General features: G+C 28.1%; 4 protein-coding genes across 4 annotated transcripts; 1 reads left to right on the top strand and 3 right to left on the bottom strand.

Annotated features, from left to right (window-relative positions):
* Window positions 1-1,648: 1,648 nt before the first annotated feature.
* On the bottom strand, window positions 1,649-3,874 carry OCT59_005701 (uncharacterized protein). The gene is made up of 2 exons (XM_066138516.1): window positions 3,438-3,874; window positions 1,649-3,356 (listed from the first exon to the last, which is right to left on the bottom strand). Exons 1-2 carry the CDS (start codon window positions 3,624-3,626, stop codon window positions 2,040-2,042), a joined length of 1,506 nt encoding a protein of 501 aa, XP_065997633.1. The 5' UTR covers window positions 3,627-3,874; the 3' UTR covers window positions 1,649-2,039.
* Window positions 3,875-6,493: 2,619 nt separating this feature from the next.
* Window positions 6,494-7,998, bottom strand: OCT59_005702 (uncharacterized protein; the record flags this gene model as incomplete). Its single annotated transcript, XM_025326070.2, has 3 exons — window positions 6,494-6,811; window positions 6,998-7,272; window positions 7,482-7,998. The coding sequence occupies 3 exons, from the start codon at window positions 7,996-7,998 to the stop codon at window positions 6,494-6,496; spliced, it is 1,110 nt and encodes a 369-aa protein (XP_025178065.2).
* A 3,120-nt stretch (window positions 7,999-11,118) lies between these two features.
* OCT59_005703 (uncharacterized protein) lies at window positions 11,119-12,258 on the bottom strand (the record flags this gene model as incomplete). Its single annotated transcript, XM_066138517.1, has 4 exons — window positions 11,119-11,131; window positions 11,211-11,251; window positions 11,332-11,370; window positions 11,998-12,258. 4 exons carry the CDS (start codon window positions 12,256-12,258, stop codon window positions 11,119-11,121), a joined length of 354 nt encoding a protein of 117 aa, XP_065997634.1.
* Window positions 12,259-12,786: 528 nt separating this feature from the next.
* Window positions 12,787-13,313, top strand: OCT59_005704 (uncharacterized protein; the record flags this gene model as incomplete). Its single annotated transcript, XM_025326071.1, has 2 exons — window positions 12,787-12,920; window positions 13,001-13,313. The coding sequence occupies 2 exons, from the start codon at window positions 12,787-12,789 to the stop codon at window positions 13,311-13,313; spliced, it is 447 nt and encodes a 148-aa protein (XP_025178066.1).
* Window positions 13,314-15,240: the final 1,927 nt, after the last annotated feature.

A 15,240-nucleotide genomic window follows, 5' to 3' on the forward strand; every position in this document is an offset into this window, starting at 1 on the left:
AGACGAATAATTTACCCAATGATATTCATTGGAATATTTAGACTTCAATAATTATTAAATGTATATATAGTATAACATATTTCTGGAATATTAGAAGAATTGAAATTGGAAGGAATTGATTCTAATAAAGTCATTGAACAGATAACGGATATCATGCCATGTTTGTTATCTAATACTGCAATTACAAATGTACTTGATTTCCTATTTTATGATGTTAAAAGGAATTTCTCATAACCAAAGGCCTGATCAACCCACGAACCCCTACTTGACTGTATATTAATAATACATATGTCAATTATCACATGAAATGAGGATAAAGATTTGATCTATAAGAGAATATATACAATATATTATGGATGGATAATGGATGATTAAAATTCCAACGGCATTAATAATAACCGATACTTTATAATAATTACTAATAGAAATTTCCAATTATACAAATTGCATAAAAGTATTTATAAGAATAAACTTTAGCTACCTTTAGTTAGTTCGTCATTTTTGAATTGAATTTAGATTTAATAGCAAAGACCGCTCGTAACACGGAAAAAACCAAAATTAATCTACATATTTTTAGGAGATTAGTTATCTGTGTTTGTTTTGATTATTTATTACGGATTTTCCAATTTCAAATTAAAATATCTCTTACGATATTACACTGTGATTCATGAACCTTAATTAAACAATATTTACCTTTTTTTTTTTTTGGTAAAACATCAATGCAAGACTATTTTTCATTACGCCATATCAAATCACGACATTGAACCGAATTTTCGTGTAACCCAAACTTGATTCGAAGTGAGAAACTGATAACTATCTAAATGCATTGAATGAATGAAATTTAATAGAATCGGATAAATGATAATCCGATCCTTATCATGATTAGGAAAATATCATTGATAAAATGAAAGATTTGCCTTCATTCAAACAATATACTTTTCAACCACTGTAATTAACCATTGAAGGAATGAATCTATTATAATCGAGGCGAAATTGTGAGCGAATTAACTAAAATCGGGTAAATGAATGATCCGTCACTAAAAAGAAATTTTTTAAATTACTAAATACGAGTTTATCCAGAAGAATTCAGAATTTTAAAATGATCCGAATAAAACCGGTAAAAAATTCGATCAAGATAAAGAATTTTTTTTTTTTATAATTTCAGGAGTAAAAAAAAGCAACAGTAAAAAAATAAATATGCACGAAATGATTTGATAGACTGATAAAGTTTTGATTTTTTTTTCTGACACGCGATTTGATTGAAAATTTATGTTTATACCCGAGACTTAAAAAGAGTGATGATTATTAATATCACTGAATTACAAATCATCTTAGATTGGTTCAAAAGTCATATTATTACATCACATTCTCATATCATTCATATCATTTAAATATCATTATTATTTTATTATATATTTCTAAAAAAGGAGGATTAAATTCGATCTTACCAAATATGGATAATATTTACTAAAACGGCTAAAAATGAAAAAATCATTGTAGTAATAATGTTACAGTAGTAGTAATAAAATAAAGGGTTCATTATTTGTCCATGGCAAATATCGGAGTTTTCGGAGAACATAATTGTATTTAAAGTTTTTCTTTTTAGAACATAATTGGTTAAAGGAAAAAAGAAAATTTTTTTTTTTTAAGCTTCTTTTTCGATGATAATCATTTATTTTTATTTCTATTATTATGTTTTAACATTAAAAAAAAAAAAAAAAAAATTTTGCTACCAAGGGAAAATGGCAGATATGAAAATTGATTATATTATTGACAAAATTTTTACTCATGTATTATTATTAGAAAAAAAAAAGGTAGAAAGAAAAAAATGTACACAAGTAATAAAAAATATTTTAACCGCATAAATAAAAAATCATTACCAATCTAATTCCTTGTGTAAAATATATAAAAAAAAAATTTTTTTTTGTTTTTTTTTTGTTAATTTTTTTTTTTAAAAAAAATAAAAATAATCCCAAAATATACATAATTATTATTAAAATATCCCTTAATTATTTATTATATTACACAGTTTTTTTTTTCTAATTTTCTCCAGCCTCGGGATATTGAATCCACCTCTCAACAATGTTTTTTAATTGAGGTCTTTCACCATGTTGCATTGATACATTCCTCGCATCAATGATCATTGTAGTATATGTACTTCGTGCCCTTCCACAACCTTCAGGGGTTGCCAAGAAATAATCGGCATCCATACAAACCAATTTATCTACAATTCCAGGCATTCCAGCGCCCAAAAATTCCTTTTCTATTGTCTCATCATTTCTTAAACTAGAGAAAATATTTGAAGATACCCAAGAATTAACATTAAAAGTAGAATTTAATAATTTCATTGAATTATGATGTTCATCAGTTAAAAGGTGAAATGTTTGAGATTGAGTTTTACCACCACCAATTGGATAATCAGTTGCAATATAAACATTTTTAATACCAAGAGAATCTTTTAATTGAGAGATTCTTTTAACTAAAGCTTCAGAACATTCATTTAACATACTAATATTTGCTCTTTCCATTCTCCAATGTATAGCAACATAAGGTTTAATTCTATTTGTAATTTTTGCAGCTTCATCAAAATAATGATTTGCATAAGGAATAGGAGATGAAACATTTGGGAATAAAGGATGAAATACGAAATGAGAAGTTAATAAAATTTCAACATCAGTTTTAAGATTATTAACAAGAAAATCAGCGAATTGTTGATGTTTCACAGGATCCTTTGAAAAATTTTTACCAGTATTAAATTGTTTAAATATTGTATTATCATCTAAATTAAAATCAAATCTATTTAAACAATTCTTTGTTTTAAGTATATCAGGATAAGGTTTAACTAATTCCATTTTATAATCCAATTCACCAGGTAATATATAAGCATGTTCAGTATTAGGTTTTTGTCTCCTTTCTTTTAACCAATTTTGAAAGTCTTTTTGAGAAATAAATTTTACATCAGGAAACATATCTTGTAAAGCTTTAGCATTATAATAAAATCCAAAAGTAAAATTTTGACATGAATTAATTCTAGAACTTCCAACATTAGTTAAAACCATTGTACGACCAAGAGCTTGAGCAAGATTTACAAATGATCTAAAATGCATATTCGCTTTAGTTTCTTGTTCAGGTTGATAATAAGCGAATAAGAATTCACATTTTGATTTTCCACAATATTTTTTATTAATCTCTTCATCAATTATTTCAATCTTTTCTTCTATATCTATTTCTGATTCTGTTGTTATTGTGGTTGTTTCTGATTCAATCAAAGTTGTTTCAATTTCAATACTTTCAATTTGTTCGACGTTTTCAGGTCGTAAATCATATTCTATATCAAGGTCAATTTTAACATCGGTCTAAAATAAGAGAAAAACGTTTTTTAATATAAAAATAACTAAATTATAAATTAAATACTGAATAAATTTTTTTATACTTACATAATCACATTGTTTAGTGAACATCCCTGAAGGATTAATTAATAAAGAATTTGACATATCATCGTAATAATATAAATATCCAGTGACATTTAATAAAAAAAAGATTATAAGACAGTATACACTAAGTCTTTTAGACCATTCATGTTTTTTTACATATAAAGGTGGTGTTGTAAGTATTCGTTTAGGCATGACTTTTAAAAAAGTAATTTTTTCTTTTTTTTCTTTTTTTTTTTATTCGTAAACTTGTTTTTAAAATTTAAATAAAAATCTTTATAAAAAAATATGTGTGATTGGGACCTATAATAAAAACGTTCAGTTCTCTTATTATTATCGTTACTATTATTATTATTATTATAAATTATTTAGTTTTTTTTTTTAAATTAAAAAAAGAACAATATCGGAACGAAAAAAAAATTTTTCAAAAAAAAAATGAACGTAAAAAAAAAGGTGAGGGGGGGGATTTAAATCAAGCAAACTTATTTATATTATGAATGAATTATGAGAAACACTTCTGAAATTTTCGTGTTACATACCTTACATACCTTTATTAGATAACATAATAACATAATAAATAATAAAGACTAAGAAATTTTTTTTTTTTATATTATTACTGTATCACATGATAAGGGAACTGGAATTTTACCGATGATACATTAAAAATGCCAAGAAGAAGGAAACTTGTGTGTCAAATACATTTTTTTTTATAAACAAACAATTTTAAAATTTATTTTTATATATCCAATCATCAAATAATAATAATATTAAATGTTGTATGAATTAACAAAATTAGCTATGATCTATTTCTCCGATAAAAAACGCGGATCTTCGTCATGATTTACATAAAAAAAAAAAATTTCAGGAATGATAAAAAAAATTGCCGTGTTACGAAATGAAACCGGAGATATTTGTTTTTTTCTAAAACTGGAATTTTGTAGCCTAATCAAACGATCATATTTTTTTTTTTTTGATATTTAAGCTTTTATCATTGAGAAAATAAGTATTTAAATTTAAAACTATTAGTTTAAAATTTTAATTATTATAATGTAAGTATGTAATGAATACGCCAAGAATTTTTGAGAATAAAATATTTCCCATATGAAGATGTAAAAAAAAGAGTGCATTTTAAAAAAACTAATTTTAGAAAAATAAAGTGTTACCGCGCTATTTTTTCACTCTATTGTAACAATAAATTTATTGGAGCCATTTTTGGTAACATGAAATTTTTTATGTGTAATTCTTTTGACAAATGTTCTTGACTCAGGTTTCTTGTCAAACATTGCGAAATTGTTGTACGGCAAATTGCAACCAAATATATATCAATTATTTGCCAAAATTATATAATACTAATTTTAATATGGGTACTTGATCATAATCACGTTCGTTTTCCCGTTTATATTATAGATTATCAATTTAGGGTTTGTTGCTGATAATTCATTTTCATAGGAGTATTAAAAGTATAAAAGGAATAGATATGAGAGTAAATTTGCATCATTCACTAGTGTATACATACCCTATATATTATACTAATCCTTTAATAAATCCATGATCCATGAGCCCTTCAAAATTGCATTATAATCCTTAAATCTTCAATCAATCCCTGTCAATCATAAATTTTATTTTGATCACATCCAAATTTTCGAAATTCGATGTAGTCTTATTTCAGGGTTCTGCTTGACAGTTGTATATTGTAGAGGTAATATCTAAAAAGGTGATTTTTTTTTACGTATATCTCAGGAAAATACGTAGCCCTATATAATATATCACTTATTAATGATGCGATAATTTTCCCCTGAACGATTTTTCAGGGAAAATTTACACGGAATTTTTTTAACCATTCATTTTACTAGGGATGTTTTATGGTCATGTGATTTTATTGAACTCAAAATCAGCATAATTTTATATTTCTAAGACAACTGAGCTGATTGAGCTCCAAACCATTTAATTATACAAATGACTCATCAAACTTTACTCAAGTATTTAACCTCTAGGGATATTAATAAAATAGAGGCATTACCAGAAATAACAAATTGTTCTCCAAAATGCCAAAAGGCTGACATTTGATAAAATTAGTAACAAGCAATATTGAAAATTTTGTTATAAAGTTTATATAATGAAATATTTACAAATAAAACTTTATAAACGTATATTGTACCTATCTAATTAAATGGATAATTACAAAATTTTCTAAATTCATAATTTTCTATTAAGACAATTTATTTCTAAAAGTATTTTTCAAAGCTATATAATCAAAACAGGAAATATTTCATAATTTTTTTTTTTGAAATCAATTTTATAATTATAACTGATGCATAAACTTCTACATAGCTATTACACTTTATTGGATTAATGAAAATTAAATATGATATAAATCTTACTAAATATAAAGGACTATTCTAAAAAATTCTTATATAGAAAAAATTCCAAAAAATATTTTTTATTAATAAAATTTTTATTATAATAAATATTCTAGAAATATTGAAACTTATCTGAGTTTGCTGCTAATTTTATTGGTTTAAATCATAAATCGTCACGTATTTTGGTATTTGTTCTGTTATATAGCCATTATTGAGATTTTACTTATTATATCAAATTTCACTGTATATGTGAATGGAGTCAAAATCTTTTATATAATTATTGAAGCAATATAATAAAATATTAACCAGTAAATTGGCATTAGATGTAGGAGTAGTAGGAAGAACTTGTTTCAGTGGTTAGACAGTGACGTTAAAACACTCGCTACTCCATTTTTTATATATAGTAATTTCAACTAAAATAAAAGATTTTTATTTTGAATTACTCAATATATTAAAAAAAATTTTTTATTGCTAAAATAAAAGATTTTTATTTTGAATTGCTCAATATATTAAAAAAATTTTTTATTGCTAAAATAAAATATTTTATTTCTAAATTAATACTTATTACAAACTTCTTTATTTTTCAATTTTGAATGATTGAAAGTTAAATTTGATTTTCTTTTCAAGTTTATTGTCTTCTTTGTCAATAGATCGCTTGACATTTCTAAACTTTTTATAAAAATCATCCTTATTTGAATGTGGTCAACTTTTAATAATTTCATTAGCAGTAACTCTACCAACTCCAGGAATTTGATTTATCATACATGAAAAGTCTGAAAAATTAGGATTAATATCCCTTGTCATATAAAACGTAGCACGTGATGCAAATATAGGACCAAAATTTTCCTTGAAGTTGCCTTTCATAATAATGAAGCAATCAGGGTTTGAAATTTTGTTTTCTAATGGTTGTATAATAAAAGCAATTATTATGTGTTGGCATTTGGAAAGAATATCCTGAACCTTTTTTGGTGCAGAAGTTGAATCTAAGAGATTCTTTTCGTGTTCATTATGAGAATTTACCTGAAAGGTAATATTTACATTAGTGAAAAATTAGAATATATTTTTTATTATTTCTATTGTTTCTTTTGTATCTATTGTTTCTTTTGTTTTTTTTGTTTTTTTTGTTTTTTTTGTTTTTTTGTTTCTTTTGTTTCTTTTGTTTCTTTTGTTTCTTTTGTTTCTTTTATTTCTTTTGTTGTTTTGAACTTTTTCCTTGACGATGAATGCATCTGTCCATTTAGCAGATGTACCATTGATAATCACATTCTCACCCTTCGCCCAATCAATAGAATTTGATTTTTTATCTGTTAGTTCTACACATGGGAATTGTTGTCTTGCACAGCAAACAGAAAGTTCCTTCAATTCCACCTCAATATTCAATGTTGATTGAGTCCCATAGGCACCACTATATAACTCATTTAAACGCGCTGATTCCTTTTCACATTTTATCAGCAGATTTGTACGAAATGCATAATAAATTGCTACAAAAATCTTTTACGATTGCCAATACATATCGTGTTGTAACTGAAATATCTTTTCAAGTTCTTTATTCACAATTTTCAAGTAGTCGTTGTATATACAGATAAAAAAAAAGACATATTAATAGTAAATTTAGAAGGATCATTATTGCAGGGATTGAGAATGATATGCCCATCACGCTCAAGGTATTTGATCATATATTCTGGCTTACTTTCATTCAAGTATTCCTCAACGCTAACAGGAATTCTATCAATACCGTGATAAAGAAGCTCTAAAGCAAGTTTTTTATTATTCTGAATGAATTCATGTATGTTGTAGTGTTCTTGGAAATAGGCTTTGACATTATGAAAGATGTTATCAAAGTTCTGTTTATCAATTGTTTTAAAGAATTCCTTTCCATTGCACCCAGTTCCTAGACATTCATGAAAGACGTATTGAAGTGCACGAGACAATCCTCTGGTGTCTTCCAAAAGTTGGATAAATGGTTGACAAAACTTCCATCTGTACTCACTCTGGTCAAATTTTTCTGCATTAAACTTTTGTGCATAATGATCTGTAATTTCAATCATTGCTTTAAGCGACAATTGTGAGCATTTGACGAATCTAAATGAAACCTTTGATGATTCTTTTGTAGAGATAACAACATGTGGTACTATTCCAGAAAGAAATGGCTGGACAAAAATATGGGAGGATGGACCAAACATGTACGATGCAAGGCCATTGATCATTTTCTTAAAGAGCAGTTTTTCTTCCATTTCCCTTTTCATAACTGCGTTAGATTCCCACCTGAAACTCGTCAATATAAAGAAATATAAAAAGATGTTAATTGTTGAATTTGAGGTCTAGATGATTATAAATACTTTCAAAAACATCAGATATAGTGAAAATGACACTATATTTTCTGATTAGTCTACAAAAGTTTCAAACATCATTTGATATTTTTCTTTGATGTAAAACATGAAGGCAATTTGCAGGCCGATGATGATAACTGTTGGGATTAGTTCATCATCATATGAATCAAGTTGGCAGTCATTACTGAAGTCTATATAAAGACCTTCAATATGATTATTTTTCCACTCAGGAGAAATCCAATCCTGATTATTTTTCAGGTGTTTGAATAGTTCATCTCTATACCGAGTTTTACCTATGCATAAGATTTAATAATAAATGAATAACTACATGCAGAATCAGCTTGAAAATTATATTAAGAACATACCTATTCCAGGAGCCCCATCACTCACAAGGATGTCATAATCTGTTTTGAATTTAGAGTTTATAAGATGGCTCTTAATATTTCTTATAATTCTTGCAATAACTTTATCGGTTTCATGCTTTATAAAAGGCATACAGTCAACTCCCTCTATAGTCACTCCCGTTATAGTCACATTCTACTATATAGTCACACCAGTTGAATGTTCAAAACACTTTATTATTAAAATTTATCCTATATAGTCACAATCTATCTATAGTCACTATCACACCTATCCTCAAAAATCTTATATTAAAAAGAACCGTTTATAATCACAGTTATATAAAGAATATATTAAATAACTTGGCATCTAATAATCGTACAATGATGTACCATAGCTTGTTAGAATCGTCTCACTGAGACGAATCGAATGGTGGTAGTTTTATCCTTTTACTGTACAAACAGTCTTATGACTTTATCTTTTATTTATACTTTGAACTTCGAAAATATAATCGAACAATATTACAAAAATAAGAAAATAAACTAATAAAAAATAAAAAGAGTAGCTTCACGATTCATACAAGTAAAGAAATCTAAACTAAAATAAAATTAAAGCAAAGAAAAACTGAACTATTACAGAATCACATACCCTAACTTTACCCAAAGGCCAGTGTGAGTCAACTATCCAACATCCAAAAATCCAGTCCGTTACCAGAAAGAAATCCTAAGAGGTTGAACTGTTAAGCGGCGCAGAAAATCCAAGTGCGAGATCCAAGATCCACCCCGAATTATAGAAGAGGATATCCAAGAAATCCAGGAATCCCGAGACGACGCCAAAGAAGAGTTGTGTTGTTGTAGAGAAGTAGTATTAGGAGAAGAATTTGTAGATGGGCCACGTAATTTGGAAGCAGCCGAGATACCCTGCGACTCTTCCCAAGCATGGAAAAGAACATTTCGACACAGCCAAATTTCACCATATAATTCGACTTGGAAGTCATTAAGAAGGGGAGAAATAATCTTGTATATAACAGAGAGAGGAAAGTGTCGATTCAAAAATGCCGTTAAATGTGCAGGCAACAATAGTTTTATCTTTTTACGATCACTGGCTGATGAGTTATTCAACAAAATGTTAAGCATCGGCATTACTATATTCCTTGATTTACGTTTACTGCGCCATTTAACATTTTGCTAAATATCTCGGTACCTAGTGATTGTAAAAAGACAATTAATAGCTCGTTGGAATCGCCTCATCAAGACGAATCGAATGGTGGTAAGCTCATCTCTCTATGATCAATATTGACGGAGTTATTACACAAAAACCATTAATATTTTTTAATTTCGGAAATTAATCTAGTGATTGGATTTCGATGTATTTTATACCATTAGAACCGTCTCATCAAGACGAATCGAATGGCAGTAAGATCATTTCTCTACGATTAATATTGGAGGAGTTACGATACAATAAAGTTTTAAGTATAATTTTGGCCAAAATTATGTTAATTTTTGGCCGGAATTATGATGTACTAATATAAGAAATTTTTTATATAGTCACATCTCTTTATAATCACCAAATATGGACTGTCCCAAATGTGTGACTATAAAGAGAGTTGACTGTATTATCATCAGGTTTACTAATATTATCGCTAGTAATATTAGTTTCTTTAAAACCCAATCCATATATTTAGTGTGATTAAAGGTCAATTAAAAATCTGATCATACAGGGAAATTCTGCTTTAATGAAATCAATAATTCATGTGTTACCTGTTTTAACAGTCTTATGTACTACTAATTATAAAGAAACACAAAAAAAAACTACAAATGTGGTGTGATAGAAAAAAAAATAATAACATCAGACCAAACTTGATATTTCGTTACTGCAAATTCTTGTTCGAGAGGTAAAAATTGGGAGACACTTACCAGCAGGCAGTTGCACAATGATACGGATGTTTTGAACTCTGTTCAAAGATTTTACTAAGATCATAAAGTGGCATTAACTTCTTACCAAGTTTTTCTATAATGGTATTTTCAGCATTCGTATCAAGAGGTTGTTTAAAAGTTCTCAGTTTACCTACCTTTTCAGCAGAAATGTCAACTAAGGATGGGCCCTCAAATGATTTTTCAAATCCACAATATTGCGGATTTTGGAGTCAAATTGCGGTTAGTAATCCGCAATTCTACAATTCTGATTGGCTAATGTTTTTAAATAAGAAATTATTTTTTAAACGTTTATAACGATAAATAAATAAAAATGTTTTTTAAATCAATATAATAAATTTATTTATTTATTTATTTATTTGTTTATCATTCGTCTTAAGCATAGACCGATATTTTTCTAAATTGCATAACTGTGCCATTTCTTAGAAAAAATTCTGGACAATTTTGTCCATTTTTAAAATAAGTCTTCCCGCTATATATATTTTCATCCAGCAACCCTATAAAAAGAAAAGAAATGTTAGTGACATTTCTTTTTAAAGAAAATTAGCAACAAACAACTTTTCCTTCAGTTCTCCCTTACCTCAATTTCAAAATTCTGGTCGTGTTTTTAATTATTAAAACCCTACAAAAAAAAAAAAAATAAATTAATTAAATTTATCAAAAAAAAAATAACAAAAATTTTCCGGTCCTCCCTTACCTCAATCCAGAATTCTGGTCATACTTTTCATCTGGCAACTCTACAAAAACGAAAAAAAAAATAAATTAGTGAAATTTATTAAAAAAAAGTAACAAAATCCCTTCCCGGTTTTCTCTTACCTCAATTCCAGAAGTTTGGTCATGCTTTTCGTTTGGCAACTCTACAAAAATGAAAAAAAATAAATTAGTTTGAAAATATTAAAAAAAAAAGCAACAAAAACCCTTCCCGGTCCTTCCTTACCTTAATTTTAAAAGTCCGGTCATGCTTTTCTTCTGGCAACTTAACAAAAACAAAAAAAAAATAAATTAGTTATTAAAAAAAATAACAAAAATCCTTTCCGGTCTTCCCTTATCTTGAGCTTTTCATCCAGCAACACTACAAAAATGAAAAAAAAAATAAATTAAAAAAAAAATAACAAAAATCCTTCCCGGTCCTTCTCTTACCTTAATTTCAAAAGTCCGGCCATACTTTTCGTCCGGCAACTCTACAAAATCAAAAAAAAAAAATTTATTAAAAAAAACAACTTGCTGTCCGGTTTCTCCTTATCTACATGACTCCATTTTAAAAAGTTCAGTCATAATTTTTGTCCAGAAACTTCAATAAAAAAGAAAAAGAGATCATCAGATGATTTGTACTATGCAATTCATCTGATAATCTGTGTCGGACAGGCGGACTATAATTGGCAAATCTGCAAATCTGCAAATGTTCTGCAATTTCGTAAAGTACCGCAATTGTACTGCAATTGAATTGTGGTACTTTAGAATTGCGGAATATTTGCAGAATTGCGAACAATTGCGAATTGCAGATTTGCGGATATTTAGACTTCAAAATTCGCAATGTTCTGCAATACCGCAAATCGCAATTATTCTGCAATTGCCTATTTGCAGCGTCATCCTTAATGTCAACCTTCCATGGAATTAGATCTTCAGCTTCAAAATCACCATTAAAAACGCGATTTTTCTTCTCATAGATTGATTCCCTAAGTTCCGCAATAGAGGTATCTGATCTTCTAGTAATTTCAAAACTGTTTTCAACCTTTGTACCTACAATATAACAAAAAAACTTTATGCTGGAAATATAATTCTGTAAAGTGATAAAATGAATTTTAGAGAAAGAAATATTTTTTTTTTTGGAAAAGTTTTGAGAAAACTTGAGAAAGTTTGACATCTTTTTAAATTCATCATGAATAATAAAAGACTCTTGATCAATGGCTTATAATGACGATTATAGGTACTTCTAAAAAATAGAATTTATCAGTAAAAAAATTTGAATTTACATTTGATTATCAGTAAAAAAATTTATGTAGAAGAAATGATTAGTGTTCATCAGAGTATTTATCACGAGTATTTATTAAAAAAAAAATTTTCAGTCGTGTAAGTACCTTTTTTTTGATATGGGGGTGCTTTATTTAGTTAATTTAGTCTTACTTAATAAATTAGTCTTTGTGATACTAGAAAATCAGCTGATTATTAATCATATGGTTAAGTTAGTTTTATTAGATAATCAATTTGATCAATGTCTAGTTTTGCGTTAAAAGCTTTAACTTGACGTAGTAAAAAAACCTATTTCCGTAATAAAAAAAAATCTACTTTGCCTATAAAATAATTACAAGTAATATAACAGATTTTTATTATTAAAAGAGCATTTTTTTTAACGAAAATTTATATATTATGATCTTTTACGTTTGGCTATATAATGGCTACTATACAGACTTCTACTCCCCCAATTTCATCTATACAACCGACTGCTTCCTTTCTGCAATGCCTCATTTGTAAGAAAACTTTTAAATCTAAACGAGGTTTAGTACAATATGAAGCAATTATACACAAGTATAATATTTCCCGTTACCGATTTTAAAAAAACTTCAATTTTTTTTAATCCATTGCCAACTACCCTGTAAATTTACTAGAATTGGAAAGAAATCTTTCACTGTAGCTTGCAGTGAAAGCCAATTTTTCCCTACTTTCAATGGTCATATACATTATTATTCAAAAAAGACACGATTTTATAAGTGTATTTTTGGAGGAGAAAATACCTCAACTAAATTAGCAGAGATTTTTAATAACAAAAATTGGGAAACTAAATTTTATCCCAGAAATGAATGTACTTTAGTGTTAACTAATTTAAATGATATAGACAATGAGGAAAGTCCTCTTGTATTGGAGCGAAAACTTGCAATTAAATCACAAAAAAATTACAATCATATAGACGAGGAGAAGTAGTTATTGAATGAATATCTAAACAAAAAAAGGATGCGAAGGGCAATAAATGTGAAGGTGGGTTTTTTATCATGCATTTTTGGGTTACAAAAAAAAGGATTTTATAGAAAAGTTAAATAAAATGTAAATGAATTACTGTAAATCTGAATTTATGCTAAATTTTCTTTTTTTTATTCTGCTTTACAATTACGTATCAAAAAACAAAATTACTAACTTAAAAAAAGGGTTTCATAGTTTCATCTATTTTAAATAATATAATTTTATTCTATAATCAAATGATTAAATATCAATGAATCAGGATTTATAAACTCAAATTGCACAAAATTGTCAAATTACATGTAAGAAGCTATTTTGTTTATTGTATAAAATTTATATTAAATACTTATTTATATTGTCAACTAGCTGTTGAACCCGTTGCTCCGCAACGACGTCAGATGTGATGTCATCGGTACGACGGTTAAATGTTTTAACGATCAGTAGTACAACATTTAGGTGGCTTAGCAATTCGAGTCAAAATGTATCAAATCTTTCGAATCTTATAATAAAGTCGCTGTCATATGTTGCATTACTCAACAACATTTCGCCATAGAAGTATTTAAAGTGTAAAATTTTCTTTTGTTAACACTTAAACAGTATTTATTGAAAAATTTCACTATAGACGACATTTTTTGTTTGGCATTTCTGGTCACCATTAATAAGAACCTTAATGCATTGATATGAAGTAATTCTTGAAAGGGCAACATAAAGTTGACCATGTGAAAAAACCGGTTGTGGTAGATAGAGACCTACACGGTTTAATGTTTGGCCTTGTGACTTGTTGACTGTCATGGAAAATGCAACACGTATTGGAAACTGGCGACGTTTTAAAATAAAAGGTAAATTGGTATCCGAAGGTGTTAATGATATTCGTGGTATGAAAACACGACTACCAATATGTGGACCTGTCATAATTTCTGCATCGATTACTTTGCTGTAGAGACCACGACAAATTAATCGAGTCCCATTGCAAAGTCCTTGAGAAGGGTTCAGATTTCGCAAGAGCATGATTGGAGCTCCCACTTTTAATTTTAATTCACCAGGTGGAAGGCCAGGAATTCTCAATGATCTTAAGAATTCTGGTGAGTATAATTGAGGCTGTTCCATGTTGTTATCATCTGTTAAATCCACGGAGTCTGCACTGGGATACACATGAAATTCACCTGGAAATTGGTTCATTATTAGGAAGGAGATATTTTCAACATCATCATTTTTTGGGGTCAAAATAGCTCTGCCAACCATATAGTTCACATTGCTAAAATTTTCGATTAAGTTTGGATAGACAAAATCAATAAGATCTGATAATTTCTCTTCAGGAATCACCATATCTGAAGGGAGGTCTATTATGTTTTCTGTATCTGGAATAACAGGATATTTGCCATTGCCAATTTTCAAAAGAAATTCAGCAAAATTTCTTTGTCTTAGGTTTTCATGGATATCATCAGTTTGGCAAAGCCTCATATTAATTGACAATTTCATTACTTTCATGTGTCTCCACAAATATGAGCAACTTAAGCTTGCAGAGACAACTTCAGCATGAAAGGCATGTGGTATAACTGGGAGTACTTGACGAAAATCACCTCCAAATATGAAGACCTTACCACCAAATGGTTTGTCCACTTGAGTAACATCACGAAATGTTCGATCAAGTGCCTCAAATGCGAATTTATGAATCATGGGGGCCTCATCCCAAATAAAGAGCTTAGCTAGAATAATCAATCTGGCTACCTTGCTATTTCGCGAAATACTACATGTTGAAGATTCATTCAATTAAGTGGAATCTTGAATCGGCTATGTGCAGTCCTACCACCCATCATCAAAAGGGCGGCAATGCCAGATGATGCTACTGCTACAGCAATTTCACCAGATGATCTAACAGTTGCTAGTAAGGTGT

The sequence above is a fragment of the Rhizophagus irregularis genome, chromosome 13 (genome assembly GCF_026210795.1).
Source record: "Rhizophagus irregularis chromosome 13, complete sequence".
Lineage (NCBI taxonomy): Eukaryota > Fungi > Glomeromycota > Glomeromycetes > Glomerales > Glomeraceae > Rhizophagus > Rhizophagus irregularis.